The sequence below is a fragment of the Cheilinus undulatus genome, linkage group 1 (genome assembly GCF_018320785.1).
Source record: "Cheilinus undulatus linkage group 1, ASM1832078v1, whole genome shotgun sequence".
Classification (NCBI taxonomy): Eukaryota; Metazoa; Chordata; class Actinopteri; order Labriformes; family Labridae; genus Cheilinus; species Cheilinus undulatus.
Window position 1 is genome coordinate 34,921,104 of NC_054865.1, and position 17,046 is coordinate 34,938,149.

The 17,046-nt window shown below is 38.4% G+C and overlaps 2 protein-coding genes across 2 annotated transcripts in view; one reads left to right on the top strand and one right to left on the bottom strand.

The window, feature by feature from the left end:
- The window catches only part of mindy2 (MINDY lysine 48 deubiquitinase 2), a 28,221-nt gene extending 20,103 nt beyond the window's left edge, over positions 1 to 8,118 (bottom strand). Inside the window, exons 1-3 of the mRNA XM_041814850.1 lie at positions 7,133 to 8,118; positions 6,305 to 6,362; positions 4,602 to 4,666 (exon numbers count right to left, since the gene is read on the bottom strand). Of these exons, the coding sequence (XP_041670784.1) occupies positions 4,602 to 4,666; positions 6,305 to 6,362; positions 7,133 to 8,044 (1,035 nt within the window). The 5' untranslated portion in view covers positions 8,045 to 8,118. The remainder of the gene's footprint in view (positions 1 to 4,601; positions 4,667 to 6,304; positions 6,363 to 7,132) is intronic.
- A 2,996-nt stretch (positions 8,119 to 11,114) lies between these two features.
- Positions 11,115 to 17,046, top strand: part of adam10a (ADAM metallopeptidase domain 10a) — a 39,142-nt gene continuing 33,210 nt past the window's right edge. The window contains exons 1-2 of the mRNA XM_041785271.1: positions 11,115 to 11,376; positions 15,107 to 15,257. Of these exons, the coding sequence (XP_041641205.1) occupies positions 11,325 to 11,376; positions 15,107 to 15,257 (203 nt within the window). The 5' untranslated portion in view covers positions 11,115 to 11,324. The remainder of the gene's footprint in view (positions 11,377 to 15,106; positions 15,258 to 17,046) is intronic.

A 17,046-nucleotide genomic window follows, 5' to 3' on the forward strand; every position in this document is an offset into this window, starting at 1 on the left:
ACTTCTCCTATTATCATGAATCTATTTTATTCAAAAATTCTGTATACTAATACAGTTTTCAATTTACCCATGTCAACTGGTTTAGACTGAGTTTTTTCCATCTTTTATTCTCACTAAGCAGCAAAACAGCCCAAATATTACATAATCAGTCATTTCCAGATAAATTCTTATAGTGCACAGTACTGTGCAAGGATTGTTTACAATAGACATACTGTAAGTACCACGAGCAGCGATCTATTCCAGCTTTGCCGCTCTGGTGCAGATATGTGAGGTGAAAAGCCCGCAGCTGGCCCAACTGAGTATGTGGATTAGAACGCTTATAGCGGCAGTGATGGCGGGATTAACGGGCCTGTGTGATGGACCACTTCTCTTCACTTTAGGGCAGAGGGCTCCGACAGCAGATGAGCGCTTTGAGATCAGCTGATTAGCACTGAATTGCTCGCATTCATCTGTACTTATGTTAGATACATCTCTATAGTACGACAGAAGAGCAGAACACCGCTGAGGATTTTCAGGGTTTTACTTTCACTCTTCAGAGTAAGGGCATCTGAGAAGGTCTCTGTGCTTCACTGTATCATATCACTGAGAAAGTTTTGAAACATTCAGCCAAGAATTCAGCTATACGTCTGTTTACAGCAGTACTGGAGAAAAGTGTCTCAAAGTTGTCTTCACTTTTATTTGAGTTTAAAAAAACAAGTTTTATAGATCAGTCTTTCCCAAACTTCATTTCTCTACAGCCCAATTTGAGGCCTGAAAGTCTTCTGGGGCCCACCAAAAAACCTGCATACAACCATAACATGAGACTCTAATATTTACCCTTCATTTATCATTTTTTGAGGGACGTTCAATATGAATGCTTTGCCTTCAGAGACAATAACATTACTTGGAAAGTGTTTTTGGTGTCAAAAAGAACAGTTAATTAGTCACTGCTGTTTATTTTGTTTTGATCAGGCATCTGCAAAGTCACTTCAATTCTCTATTCTTCTTGTATTCATCTCTGTTAACCTACTTTGTGGTCCAGTAAACTCTTTCCAAGTGGCATTAATGTCTCAATGGACACTAACATACTCTTATAACTGGGAAGCAAGCAACATAGTAGAGTAGTTAGCGCAGTGTCACTAGTTAATCCAATACCAGTCAAACCATGACACTGGTTCCATACATCAGACATCATAAATGATAAAAAGGTGACATCTGTTAAAACTTCTGGCTGTGTTTGCTATTCTGAGATTTAAGATGATAGCATGTAATCAAGTTTTTAATGATCATTTGAAATCCAATTTAAGCTAATTTATTCTTTATAATTGCTATGATTTTTATTTATTGTAAATTACTGCCTACGGACCAGGAACAGTACCTCTAGGGCCCACAGGTGGACCCCAGCCCACACTTTAAGAAGCACTGTTATAGATAAATAGTTTTATTGAAACAAGATTATTAGATGTTTGTCATTACAGGTGAGACAAAATATCAGTGCAGCAATATATAGTAGAGTTGATGCAAACACTGAATAACTGATGCTAAATATCATTTTTTTAATATTGTATTAAAGCTAAATTTAATTTAATTTATTTTTATCTAATAGCACTATGCAGCTTCACATAGTTTCATAACAGAGCTTGAAGCTGATATGATGCACAGAGACTTTATTGATTTCAAAATTGTCTTAACTACCTCATAATTCCTCAAAGTGGCAGTGAGGACATCGATGAGGGAAACATGAACTGAAGTTTATTTGCCTAAAATTAAGAGCAATAGGGATAGAAGAAGTAGTTATCATTATTGTCATCAGTTATCGTTTAGTATCATTTTATGATTGTCTTGCTATTTATCAATTATTGCAGAATTGCTCTGTCATGATGTTATTGTCACAGTGTGCCATGTACGGTTTCATATCGTCATGCTGTGTTGCATAATGTGAATGGTATCCATAGTTACCCTGATTTCCCACCACTACTTGTCATACGCCTGATTTTTGCAAGTCTTAACAAATAATCCAAGTTCAAAATAATCTAATATTTATAATGTTTTTTTCTAATGTTATTCTTTTAAGGACAAACTCTTAAATGCGGTGTAAAAATAAGCTTCATACAACTGTACACATACATCTCAAAAAAAGAAAGCAGTTGAGTACAGGTTCATTTTAGATTATATCACAGCATCTAGAATCTAAAATTGAATAACTAACAGTGTCTATAAAAAGTATTCAACCCCTTTGATGTTTTATCCTTTATTGATTTTATAAATCAATCATGGTCAAAATAATTTGGCTTTTTTGACAAAAAAGACAAAAAAATGTCAAAATGAAAAACTAGTTCTACAAATGTCAATTAAACAACAATATGTAAGGTACAATAACTGATTGCATTAATCTTCGCCTCCTGTAAAGTAACTGACCTAATTCAGCAGTGGTCCAGCAAAATATAGGAAAGTCCCTGGAGGAAAATCTACACTAGAACTACAGCTTGGGAGAAGATTTATTTTCCAGCAAGACAATGGACTAAAGCACAAGGGGAAAGCTACACATAAATGGTTTAAAGACAACAAGGTGAATGTTCTGCAGTGGCCAAGACAAAGCCCAGACCTCAATCCAAAAGAGAATTTATGGCGGGACTTGAAAAGGGCCGTTCACGCCTGATCCTGATGCAATCTGACAGAGTTTGAGCATTTTTGCAAAAAAGAAAGGAGTAAAATTGCAGTGTCCAGATTTGTGAGACTGATTCAGAGCTATCCCCACAGACTGAGTGCTGTGACTGCAGCCAAAGTTGCATCTTCTAAATATGGACTTTTTTTTTCTAACTTCTATAAAGACCGGAGACTTAAGTTGGTTTCTGAATACAAACCATTTTTATTCAATTCTCACGTATCTCTTTTCCTTATTTTTCTTTTATGAAATAAAAACTTGATTTAGCTACTGACATCATCCAAGTGAAACCAAAAGTAGACACTGCCCTCTGCTGGTGAAAGATTAGAGTACAGCAAAAAAAAACCTAACTGATTTGATTTGTGCTGATTAGTATTGTTTTTTTTATTAATTGATTAATTATATTGCATCCCTTCAAACTTGTACAAAAACCTGCACATCATTAAACAGACTAAAGAGTTTAGTTGCTTTCAACCAAGTTAGTGGTTTATCAGATTTTTATGAACCAATCACTGGGAATGACACCAAATGTAAACAAAAGTGACTTCTTGAACACAATGACCCTTGTCATCTAGTGGCTGAGCAGAGAGTATGGAGGAGCTGCTCTGTCAAATGCTCAGTCCACTGAGATAAAAGCAGAGCAAAACTACACTCTCACTTCCACTGCTTTGCCGAGTAAATATTTAACAATAGCTAAAGAGCAGCCGTGCAGCTGCTATTTTTAACCTCACACACTCCTGCGACAGATGATGTTTTTTGGCTGTGTTTAAAAATAGAACTACTTCTGATGTGAACCCCTAAAGCTCCTTCCTAAGTCGCGCTGACTTCAGTTGTGTCTTCGAACAACCCAAAAGGTAATAAAAACACATTTCTGCTGAATATGATAAAGAGGACACCTTCAGTTTGACAGGCAGATAAACACATTACAGACTGGATCTCACTTAGATACCAGCTCTCACTGTGCTCTCCACATCCTGTGTCACCCACAGCACACACACGGGGACACACACATGTTAAAGCGCTCCCAGGCCAGTGTCCAGGATTAGACTTCCATAATAACTATGCAATACAAACTTCCAACCACTCCCTTACTTTAACTGTGCATGCTGAAGACACCGCCGAAGCTTGTATTTCAGCTCAACTTAAATTTAGCCATGAGCATCTATAAGAAGACTGCAAATTATTTTTCTTTGCTCTCTGACTGAGGGACAAGTGTGGCTTCAAATCATTCACAGATGTTCTGGTGCTCTGCCACGCAAGAGGAGTAGGAGGAGGAGGAGAGGTAGAGCCTCTCCTACTCTACAGACAGGCAGGCAGTGGAGATGGGAGGAAGCAGGAGAGTAGGAGCTCCAAGTGCCTCTCACGGTGAGCCACACACATATACACCAACACATACTCACAGCCCCAGTAATAGCCGGGAGCTGAACCCAGCCATGCATCTCTAAGCATTCACAGCCATGTGAAACAACCTAATCTGACACTCCTGACCTCTGTTATTCCCTGGGCCTTAGAAGACACATCTTATGTAACCTATAGAGCAGTGGGGAAAAGGATAAACTGTAGTTTATGTGTAATCAACTCCATGCTTATTTCCATTTTATGGCACAATCCGCTGACCTTCTCTGCTATCTTGATGCAAATGCACACCCGCTGTAGAGCGAGTATGCTTTAGTGTACAGCATACAAGAGCAGTGTGTGCCTCACTTTGTAATCTGCAGCGAAAATATATCATTAATGATACTGAGAACAGCTGTGATATTTTGATTCAGCAAGACAAAGTGAGAGCTCATGTTGAAGTTGCTCTAATATGGTGTCTACAGAGAGAAAGAGAGCTCATCCCAAAAGCCCTGCACTCCTTAAGCCTTATTAACAGTCAGCAGCTTATTAATACACACACATAAGAAACAACACAAGATTGTTAAATAATGTTAGTCAGAATTGATTATGCAAGCCTTACCTGCTCATAGTTTAGCCGCTGGGCTTCCGATATCTCTTTCGGCTTGGTTTCCAGAATGTAGTCCCCTGCAGAGAAACAGAAGGAGAGGGATGTTGCCAGACTTATATTGTTGTGACAGAGGAAAACAAGGTGGGGGTGGGGGTGGTGGGGGGGGGGTATAGAACTAGCCAGCTGTTTCCTCTGAAAAAGGCTGTGCCAGATATGTAGAACCAGCTGAGTCCCTGTCCAATGTAGAGTCACTTAAAAGCTCTGATTCAGTTCTGTTGCAGCATGACCTGTAGGACCAACATTTATTCCACTCAAACAATCCTTTAGTCCTCTATCTTTTGTAGAAATGTTTTAACATTTGACATAGATTGAGTAGCAGGGTAATAAAAATTAATTTTTGTTACTGCCATCAGAGGTGAACTGCAGTCTACTTCTTACTCTTTTAACAAGTTTTTTTTTTCCAGAAATGCTTCATAGAGAATCATAAATTCATTAGGAACTGGCGAGCACATCATCCTGCGCTGTCAACACATACTTTTCCTAAGAATAACTCAGAGATCTGCCATCAACATCCTGTCATCAACAGCTACATTAATTTGAAACAGCTACACATAAAGCAAAGACAGCAAAAAGCTTTCATGTGTATTTTGCTTAAGATAGTAAAATGAATGGGGTATAAACAATGAAAAGTATTTGATGATGTTCAACTAGCCTTAAAGAAGTATCCACAAACTACAGCAAATTATAACCATATGAAGTAGGAATGTGTTTAATTCTCCTAAGTTAAATGCTAAATCATTTTCTATAAAATGAACAGACTTATGCAAAAATTAGTCTGACATATTTTTTTGTTGTTTTTATGAGCAGGGTGAAAACAAACTAGTATAAAGGAAAACATCTCTCTGCTCTGTACAGCAGTGAACTGTTGACTCCGTCTGGTCATCCTTGTATGAATGTATCTCTCTTTATCCAGATCACTGGCATGCTGCTGACAGATAAATACAACCCACTGTAACACCACAACTGAACTTCATTACCCTTGGTGTTTCTGTCCATGTGCTTTGAACAGCATTTCAAAGTCCAGCAGCCACAATAAATGATACAAAATCCACTTGCAACAATTTGGGGAAAATGCAAACAGTGATTTAAAAAACACTCCTTCTTTATGTAATTGTGACATACAGACATGAGAGCCCTTTGCTTTGATACTGTACAGTGATTTGAGTTATAGAAGGCAGGAGACAGCCAGAGAGAAGAGATAGCACTGGTTTCCTTTCTAGCCACGGATTGGATCACAGGGGATTCCCCAGTTCTGCTCTCTTCCTCTGTTGACTCTGGGTTATATATCTGACCTAAAGTATGTGACCAATCATGTGAGAGGATGTGAAATACAAGAATGTTTACCAGGCTGTTAAAACTCAGTGCCATTGGCTTAGGGTGTAAGCAGGAATTAGTTATTCAAGTTGTGGAGTCGTTGTAATATCAAACCAACTCATTACCATCTTGATATGTTACATTATATAAGTGTAAACATTATGTATTAGCATGCAGCATGCCATTGTAAATGCAAAGCTATGGTGGAAAAGCCAAGCTTGAGTGTGCCTAATTCTGTGAGGTGGCACAGTAATAAATTACTTGTTAATTGTTCCTGCCTGATCAATAACATGGCATCAGTTTGCTCTCTTGTAGTCTGTTTTACAGCTGCTAACACTCACCAAGGTACTCCATCAGTTGCTCAGCAGTGATAATTTCCATCATGGGAGGCATCTTAACCTGCAACAGAGATACATGACGCCCCTTGTCCATTACTTGTTACCCATTTTCCAGATAATGCACTGCAAGTTGTGTTGTGTGGTGATTCTGTCACTGTTTTACATTGATTTTACATTGTTTCATCTTGCAGATATTAATAATTGTCAGTTGCTTGATGCTTAAATATCCTATCTCTTGTTGTTTTATATGGATTGAATGAAATATAGCGTTTATTGTGGTGATAACTGAGGAAATCTGGAATAAACAGGAAAATGAGCCCAAGATGATCAATATACTTTGTCCATGTAGAAATGTGAGGAACTTGTGGTTTGTACAGATAATTTTCTCTGACAATCTTGTCCTGTACACATTTGAGAGGCCAAACAACAAACAGCATATTAGTTCCTGTTCTTTAACAGTTAAATGCATCACTCACTGACATCCTTATTGTGGAAATGGAAAAAAAACTGTCTTGCAAATTGCAGTTATTCTCTGACACCTAGCCCATGTCAGCTCTTTCAGGCATTAAATACAACTGTATAGATCATTTGGTCTTCTACTTATAGGTCTTGTTTGCTTTTACAGCTAATTCAGCTACATCTGTCTGTTAAAACTGACTTACAAGAGCTTTGATTTCCACATGAAGGGGTACTAGAATGTGGTTTTAGTTCTTATATTAAGTGTGCATGTTAACCTTTAGTAAATCCATGTGTAAATAAACTTGATAAATTTTAAGTGCATGAAATTTAAAGCTCAGAGATATCGATCCTTGCTCATCTCACAGGCTTTACCTTCCATGCAAGCAGCAGGACATTCATAATGGCCAGTAATGGACAGGGGCCGTTCTCGTTCTGGGTGATGATCGGTGTGTTCTCCTCCCTCCACTTGATCCACTTAATGTGGTATATGGACTGGCCAGCCGCCCGGTCCTTAGCGCAGGCAGTCTTTGTCCCATCAGCCCCGTACTCGTTCTGCAGGGCCAGGGCTAGTCCTCTGTCCTCCAGCCCCTCACTGTTCTGGTCGGAGCTGGGGCAGGAGTTCAGGTTGGAGAAGGACTCCAGTGAATCTATGCTTCTGGACTCTCCTCCGAGGCTTGGATCGGGGTCACTCCCACTAGGCAATCCCTCCGATAAGGCGTGATCACCGGACAACCCCGACTTGACATTTGCTGTGATTTCATTGTCCGGACACAGATGAGTTGGTTTGGCAAGTTTTGTCTGTTCACTTTCTCCACCAGGCAAAATCTCAGCCTGCACATCTGTCATCTCCTTAGCTGGAGGTGATGACGGGCCATCGGTTTTGTTGTTTACTAACTTTGAGGCACCACCCTCGCTATCTCCTGCAGCCAGCAACGAGTCATGCCCCATCCCGTTACTGATCTGATCCCCGGACCCCGACCACGATTCGCTAGCCTCAGTGTCCTTCTTCTTCTCCCCCTGTACAGGAGGGACTTCGATCACTTCTGGCAAGTCAGACTTCCCGGCACTAGATGTAACATTAACAGCGCCGGGAGTACCAGCATTAGTGGTGCTGTTATTGCAACTAACGTTAACCAAAGTACTGAGAGCAGCCTCACTATTCTTGCATTTCTCGGTTGCTCCTTTCACTTCGCCAACAGCCGTAACATCGCCCATCTCTCCCGCAATCGTGGCACACAAAGAGCTCCCGTCAGTGTCTCGATGCAGGTTTGCATTTTTCTCCATTTCGATTTACAGACTGTCGACAGATTTTAGCTAAATTTCAGCAGCAGCTTCGGTCCCAAAGACGCCATGACAACTCTGCGAGTGACGTCATCAGAGTGAATTGCTTTCAGGCTGAGCAAGGGGGCGGTAGAAAACTAACGGCAAGACAGTGGTATGTTCGCGTGACCTCGGAATATTAACACTTAAATGTTGAAAACATGTAAATTATTCGAAATATAAATTAATCGAATATTATTTGGTTGTTGAGGACTGGAATGGATAAACTGAATGAAAGTGGAAAGTTTGTGATCATAACAACAACTACTTTTAAATATTTCATCCTTCAAAACAAAAGCACATCTTAAATACATTTAAATTTAGTCCAAACTATCGACTATTTTTTTGTTATTTGACGAAACAGTAGATTTCTGGTGCATGTTAAATCAACAGTAACTAGACTGGTCATGCCTTCTTTAATCATAAATGACTTATGTTACTGAAACACATAAAAATATAGGAATAAGAACACCTCCTTGTAATTAATGGAAATTAAATTTTCTCAAAAAGGTCAGACTAAAAATTTGAGTTGACAGGTTTTATGAGACAACGTTTTACACAAGGACTCCCCTCTTAGCCATGAATTCGTCTGGAAATTTGTTAGTTAGGCTCCTCTTTTACGAGGAAATAACTGTTGCTTGAACATATCATGCCGTGCTCGTTACAGTTTTACGTACGCGTATTCGCGCACTTGTATGAGAATAACAATCTCGCGTTGATACACCCCTGTACTACTCTACAGATAAACGAGACCTGTAGGGGGAACCGATAGTAGTTTGAACTACAGTAAAGGATTCAAAATTTCAAATATATATATTTCGTTTGTACCAAAAAATGTGTCTTATCTCGAGTCAGTATAATAAAATTGTAGTGATGAAGGACCGCTTAGAATAAATTTGTACGACTGGTCTGATCAATCCACATGCATTACGCGTATTAAGTCACTAGGTGGCAGTCATTACTTTACTGAGTTGAGGAGGATATTCATCTTTTTTAAAGCAATTATTTCTACTGAATTTGAATCAAAATTCATCCACTATGAGATCTGAGTGTCCAAACGCACTTGACTTTTAATTTGCCTTTTTACACATATAGTTGATTTGACTTCTGCTTGAAGTGCAGTCCATCACAGCCCAGATTTTAGAGGAAAAAGACACCTGTCTCTTTTATCTTGGCAATTATTAATTTTGCAGTCAGTTTGATGATTTTTGAGAGCATTTGATAATTAAATACAAACATTAAAAATACAGTCTAGTTCTTTATAACTATTCTAATACTCTAAGTTGCTACCTAGAAAGCTAGAACATGATTCAACCCTGACCTGGCAGACCTCTGAGAATAAAAGTGCTTGACCTGCTGTGGTTAATAATAATAATAATAATAATAATAATAATAATAATAAATGTATATGTATAGCACCTTTAAAACAAAGATTTACAAAGTGATTTGACACTAAGCAGAATCACAAATATGATAAAGCATCATAACACAACATGTAAGACACAACCCAAACAACAGGAGAATCCATGAAAAACTCAGCCATTATTGTAACCCCAACATCATAATAGCTCAGCTAACACATTATTAAAACCAGAAATACATAATAAAAACCTAGAAACATAAAAAATCCAGAATGAAAATTTAAAAATAAAAAACCTAGAATAAGACCTAAAGATCAAGATGTAAGAGCATAAAAGATATTAAGAAGGTGGTGTTGTTTGTTTGTTTGTTTGTTTTTAAAGAATTCAAGTCAAAATCATAAGAACAGATTAAAAAGAAAAGAAAATGAGCCGGGATCTAGAAACTACAAATAATTTAATTTCTTTACAGAGTACAACAATTGAAAAGTTAGAAAGTGTAAGGTAATAAAATACTTATAAAAAATGATAATCAGATAAAACAGATATAAAAAAGGCAATGTAATAGCGGTAAATGGAGGGAGTCAAAAGCTCAAAATCAATTCGTATACAAAGACAGAAAAGACATCCTTCAGCATTTTTGTTCAAAGATTGTTTGGAGAAGGGGAGAGACCCAACATAATATTGTGGCTGACACAGGAAACAAAACTTGGAAATGAATGCTCACTTTTTTGTTTGTTTGTTTGTTTTGTCTGATATCATACTGGTGCCAACAGGGTGTCCTTTCACACCTACATTGTGTAAAGCAAACACATCTGGTGGTTAGTGACACACTATGCTGGTACTGAGTGATTTCAAGCTTTATTGTTTTGTTTCTAACACTTAATATTGTTCCATTTTGTTTATCAATTTATTCAGGCGTACTGCAAGTCAGCCTACAGTTACACCATGTGTCTTCAATTTTGTTCCATGTTGTGGTTTTCTTGTAGGACAGTAATGCAACTGTCAGCGTTGGTCAAAAAGTTACTGAGTAGCCTTACTTTCGATTTATTTATTTATTTTTGTCCAAATTAAGAAATAAACACATGGGCAGTTTTTTGTGATTCTCCTTAATTTCTTTGTAATACAAGATCGGGGGTGCAATAAATAATATTATAACATAAACCAGGGACACAAAAGACCTGTAGTATTGTTAAATACAGCCAAGATTAACCTTGTGTTAGCAAAAAAGATTAATATCATTATGGAATTTGTTGAGGTATTTTAGCCTCTCGTAATTATTTGATCTTACCATGTTTTCTGAAATATGCCCCTTAATTAAAAAAGCCAATGTGTACCACATGTTCACATTCTTAACAAAGTTACCTAGATGGTCCATTGGATTTTGTATATACTATTTTATTCCATAAAACCTATTAATACAGAGGGAAAGAAAAACAACGAACCAGGAAGTCATGATTTGCGGAAGTAAACTTTCTGACTTATCACTGAAAACATCTCAAACAGTTGTTTAATAAATGTTTGCAGGCTTTGAATAGAGATGTTAACTCGCGCAACTGATAAAGTGTTATTGTTACAAAGTTAATTGGAGCATAGACGTGATTTGAAGCTGTTTTTAGACACATGCCCACAATAGTAAACGGATGGGTGTGCCCTTGCTCTCTTGGCAACATATGCCGGAAGGGAGGAGGGCCTGTCTGTCCATGTATCTGTCTGTCTGACGGTGGGCTGAGACTGGAGACAGGCAGAGCCGGTGTTTGTGATGGGAGCTCGCTAACTAGAGCGAGGGCGACTATACCTTTAAGTGAAAGGAAACGAATCGAGAAACGATCAGCGGTCTCGCTGGGTCGCGTAGCTAGTTTACTCGTCTTACTGGGACTTTCGATATGATACTTTTTACACTGATTTTAATGTTTTGCTGCCTACGAGATATCACAGGTAAGTTTGCCATTGATTCACTTGAAAAGGAAAGTGTTCAGTGACCGCCAGTGGAGCTATCGCTAATCGGATCAGGCAGTTGTACTCTGGCTTGGGTCTAACTTGCTAGCTAGCTGGCTAATGTTAATGGTAACTAACTGCTAACCTGTGTTTACTGGGTAGCGCCAGGTGAACTGTGGCTTCGTATAAAGTAAAAATTAATCCGCTTTGAAGTAGAAAGCCAGCCTGTTTTTGACAACTGCTGGGTGGTAAAATTACCGCACTGACGTCAAACTGACAGTTTGAATGGCGAGGGTAAAAGTTAACTAACAGAAACGTTAACTGTCATCACGGTTTGAAACAAGCAGCTTGTTGTTTAGTTAGGCACCGCACACATACATTCAGACTAACCGATACTCTTGGCTAGCTGGGTACATGATATGCCAAACTGCTGCAATGTTTGACAGCTACTGCATCAGCCGGAGTCTAAACTGACATAAAGCTTTCTATTTTTTCCTCTGTTGACCTGCAATAACCCCAACTTAATGCTTATTTGGCCCACGGATGAGGTTTACAACAGACCCTCATTGTCAAATAGAAACATACTTTTCTGTTCTTGATAGTGGGAAGGTACACGCATTTTTTGTGTAATTTAAATTAAAACTCATGTATTGTTTTGCCTTATTCTTACAACTCGTCAACAATTGTAGTTTCGCGCTGTACCTTACATATGTCCATTAAAAGTAACATAATTTCTAAGCCATATCTCATACTGTATAATCTATCTGAGGACTGTTTTGCTTCAGGTAAAAGCTTTGTTTAGTTTTATTCTTCAACTTCTCCATATCTTGAGCAGGACAAAATCTCTACTGGTTGTTTCAAAAGCAAGATAATTAGTGCAACCTCAACATCTATACCTCTCAGCTATGTAAAATAAAATGCTTATAGTCGAGAAAGGTTTACTCTTTTCTCCTTTGTTTACAAAACCCTATTTCTCTCATAGCCATTTAGAACTGGGATCTTACTGAGGTTTTCAAACGAATACTGGGGTGCTTCTTTAACAAATTTTGTGTTTTCAAAAGACAATGTAAAAGACGAACTGAAACGTATGAAATAACAGCTTTATTCTCGCATTTCCTGTCTGGATTAGCTGTAACTAGAATGTCCCTCTGCAGTAGTTCTTTTCACTTTTACCCTACATCCTCATCGTAAGGACTGCGGATGTTTTCTTGAAGAACCAAACGTCGGAGGAAGTTAGTGTCTCGGATGAATTATGTTATCCTCGGTTAACCTGATAGAGGTTTTCCTGTAACACAGCCTGTCTTTCCATGGGCACTTGTGTTACCATTCTGCTCGCATCTTACATAAAAACCTCGAATTGTTAATTTTCTAATACCGTTTGATGCATGATGTTGAAAAGAGATGTCCCTGTCTCCCCCCGAGACGGAGGTGTCTGATGTGTCGTGTAAGCCAGTCTGCCATCACCCAGCATGCATAGTAATGCGAGGGCCAGATCAGCTGGGATACATGCTGTTACCACCTCTTCAGTTCCTGTCAGCAGTTTCCTCTGACAAGAACTGCATTTCCCTGGGTCACTCGAGGCTGAAACAGATTGCACTTATATCATGATGACGTAGTCCTCACTGTGAAAATGACGATAGCGGTTTTCTCGGCATTTGTTGCAGTCTGTGGGGAAATTACAGCTACTACCTCAGTGGTGATATATGTAAATTCAAGCTCTTGTATAATAAGATTGTCACTGTATTGAAAGGTTCAGGATATGTTTTAAAATAATGGGGATAAATTACAAAAGAGAAATAAATTGAAGGGTTAAGAAGATAACACAAACAGTTCTAAATTATATAATATCTTCAAACGAGATGTATTGTCCATGTTTTTATCCTAGTTTAAGTCTTACTTTGGTGGTCTGTGTTAGCCTTTGCATGCACATGTTCACTCTGAAGCATTAGACATTTCATAGACTTAAAGGTATGAAATTAGTTTGTTTTTAGTTTCGAAAACAATTGCCAGTTTTGCTCAGTTGGTAGAGCAAGTGCCTATACACAGAGGTGATAGTCCTCAAAGTACTGGTTACTTGATCGATAAATAATTACCTCTCTTTTCAGCTGCCCTATCCAGTAAGGTCAAAATGCCCCACAAGTAATCTTATAAACTGTTGATAGGCTGTCCTTCATGGGTGTTTTCATGCAGTAAGGACTACCCAACAATGATCATTTTACCAATGACATAACCAGTACAGGAAATCCTCTTCACCTCTGAATCCAAACTACATCAGTTGTATGTTTATGATCCAACTGGAAAATAAAGTATTCTGATTTTTGGAGTAACTCAAGCAACACATGAATGCTTTCACAACCTGTCATTAGAGCTTATTCAGACCCATAAGTCTAATAAAAGGGTAATACTTTTCTCAACAAGGGTGATAGTGTTTAAGTAATGATGCTCTAACATAGAAAAAACAAATTTTTATTGTAGTGGGATGCATTTTCTATTTTAATGTGAGCAGAAAATATCACAACAATGCTAAATTATGATTCATGCAAAAGAAAGCCGCCTTTTGCTGTCATGTTTTTATATTTTAATGAGATTGTCACATCATACTGAGACAACTGATCTGTGCAGTATGAGCTGGCAGTGTTTGTTTTTGAACAAATCAACATTTTCCCGGATTAATTTCAGCACTGCTCTCTCATCCCAAAGGCCATCTTGTTGATTTTTAGTCAGTTTTTTGACTCTTTCTTATTTGATCAAATTTTCCTTGTCAAAGAAGGGCTGTAAGAAGCTGCTAGTTGGAGAATAGTCTTGCTGCATTCATGGACAAGTTGCTACTAGCCTGGTACAGCCTCTCCCTGTTATGGGAGTTGTGACTCCCACCACAATGAAGCCCTACAGTACTGAACTAAAAAAGTGCAGTGTAAATATCCATGCAAGTTAATATTGGCTCTTTGGAATTTAGGAGTCCAACATAAATGTGTCTTTGGTGTTCTCTTAGAGATGTGTCTGTATCCATCCTAACCAAGTGTTTAAATTGTGCCCCTTCTAATGAACTCTTATTACCCTTTTTTCCTTATTTTGCTTTAAAACAACTCAAAACATGAAACTCCAATTTTGTTAGCAGGATTCTGTTCTGCCTCAGGAATGTAGATTAACATTTAAACAGCCTGCAACCCATTCATTCACTGTTCTCACACAATGACATACAGTAGTACTGAAACAGAAACTCGGTCACCTGATGTGCATCATGTGCTCCTCAGTTGTGCTTTAAACTGACCATTTCTTTGTGTCTGTGGAAAGAACAAAGAAATGATCAGTCTGAAAGCAAGCAGGATTACCTCTATGGTCGCGTCAGTTGGCTGAAAGAGCCTGTTGAGTGGATGATAGTATGCACTAACGCTGGACACTGTCAGAGACATTCCCTGTTTCCTAACTTGGCTAAAGTTACTTTTCATGCAGTGTAACAGGCCAGTCTTTAATATTATTGGAAAAGCTTTGGTGTTCTTAGTTAAGTAAGTTTGAAAGTCGATTGCTACTCCTTATAAAGAGAGCTTATTGCATTGAAATAATTCAAACATGACATAAATTGCTTGGAGGCTTTTCTTGTGGAAAGGAACATGTTATAGGCATTACAATTTCTCAAACATGTTTATACTGAAAACAACTGAACCTGGCTTGATGTATATCATGGCTAAGTTTGATCACAATTGTTTGTTGCTTCTGAACTTTCTTTCAGGTCAGTTGGGGAATCCCTTAAACAAATACATCCGCCACTATGAAGGTTTATCATATGACACAGAAGCCCTGCACAACAGTCACCAGAGAGCCAAGAGGGCCCTCTCTCCTCAGGACAAGACCGTTCACCTGGACTTCCATGCACATGGAAGGTCAGTTTAAGAACAAACATACACAGTACTGCACTCCTCATGCAGCCACTGTCTGTGTTTATTTCTATGAACAGCTGTTTCACCCTATGCACATAAGCATTCACTGACACTCTTTCTTTGGGCTAGATAAAAAAAAGTTGAAGTTTGAATAACCCTGGAAGTGTGAGGGTATATAAAATGATGTATACAGGGGTGAGTTTCCTACCTGGTGTAAATTACCGTTCAGCATTTTTAGAACCTCTCTGAATAGACTGAAAGCAACACTATAGCTGTTCAAAATACCATAAATCCAAAACCAATCCTACTCTTTTTAGCTGTAACTATCCCTCACCTTATTTGTTTCCACCTCTATGTAAATCATCTTTCAATGACATGTAAGTCAAGATTAGTCCTTGCCAACGCTACACTGTCTGGACACAGTCGTGATAACCCCTCTATTTTGGAAACAGATTATTGCTGGTAAGAAACTCATACAGTTCTGAGTGAGAGCAGGCTACAGCAGACTGTATGTATATAAATGCTGCTATGTAATACCTAACTGTTAATTTTATTCTTCTTATTTGTATGTGATTCATCTGCAATAAAACAAGAACTTAATGTTTAAATTGTTTTGAAATCACTGGCATTTGCATTCTTTATGATTGTCTCTGCTCCTATAGCAGTCTTTTCAGTGCTAAAGCAGAGGTCAAGAGTGTCTTTGGTTACTTTTATTGTAATACTACCAAACAAAACTTGTCAGTGACTAGAGCCGTGTGCGGGACTTTAATCCCGCTCCCGTTGGATTTCTGAGCATTATGGCCTGCACCTGCAACAGGTGTGTCAATTGTACCAGCAGCCCTCACAGATTCTGACGATCCTATTAAATTTTCAGAGTAACAGGCAGTGGATTTGATTAAAGGTAATATTGGTGTGTTCACTTGAGCACCTCTCTGATAAAGTTTTCTCTCTGAATGAAGGAAACCCTAAAAAACCACAGCCTCAAACTGATTTAACTCCTGGTTATGGCTTAGTAATAGCCGCGTCATGAGTACTGCAGTGGACTTCCATCAGTTCTCACAGACAGTAGGCTAATCTTTACTGTATTTATACCATCTTATTGCCATCCTTGTCATTAGATGCTTAATGTCAGTTTGCATGTAGCTAAAGCGGTGTTTTTTCCCCCAAATAACTGCATATGATCTCAGCATCTTTCTGTCTTTCTTTATTAGGATCCCCAGTAGCACTAGCCAAAGCATTTGCTATTCATCCTAGATGCCAACGCATACATGCTGTGAAAAGCCAAAAACACGATAAGGGGAGCAGTTAACCTGTGTCTTTAAACTTTACAAAAATTTAATGTGCACACTTTTTGTGGAGCTTTAACAAAGCATCACATAGCCCACCTACTGCAAAAACAGCAGATGCTACAAGGAGCTACTGGATTGCCTCAAATTTTTCTTGTCTCTTTGAATGCAGTAAAATACCAGTGATTCCAGTGTAGTGAGTCCTTGAGACCCACAGGTGATGATTTGGGCAGGTCCTATAGAAGTTATATGATTGCACAAAATGAGTTTTTGTTTCTTGTAAAACAAATGGTTACTCAGTGATTACATCAGTAGACTGTATTGCATGAAGCTTGGGAAAGTACAAAATCTGACAGGGGCAAACTCTGTATTAACATGAGTGTGTTGTTTACAATGGATCATTCTGTACCGTGTGCCACAGATGTATGTGAAGTGAGATTAGTGTGCATATTTGAGATTTTAAACACACAGCTAGCAACGTTACTGCATACTGTTGGTTATCTCCA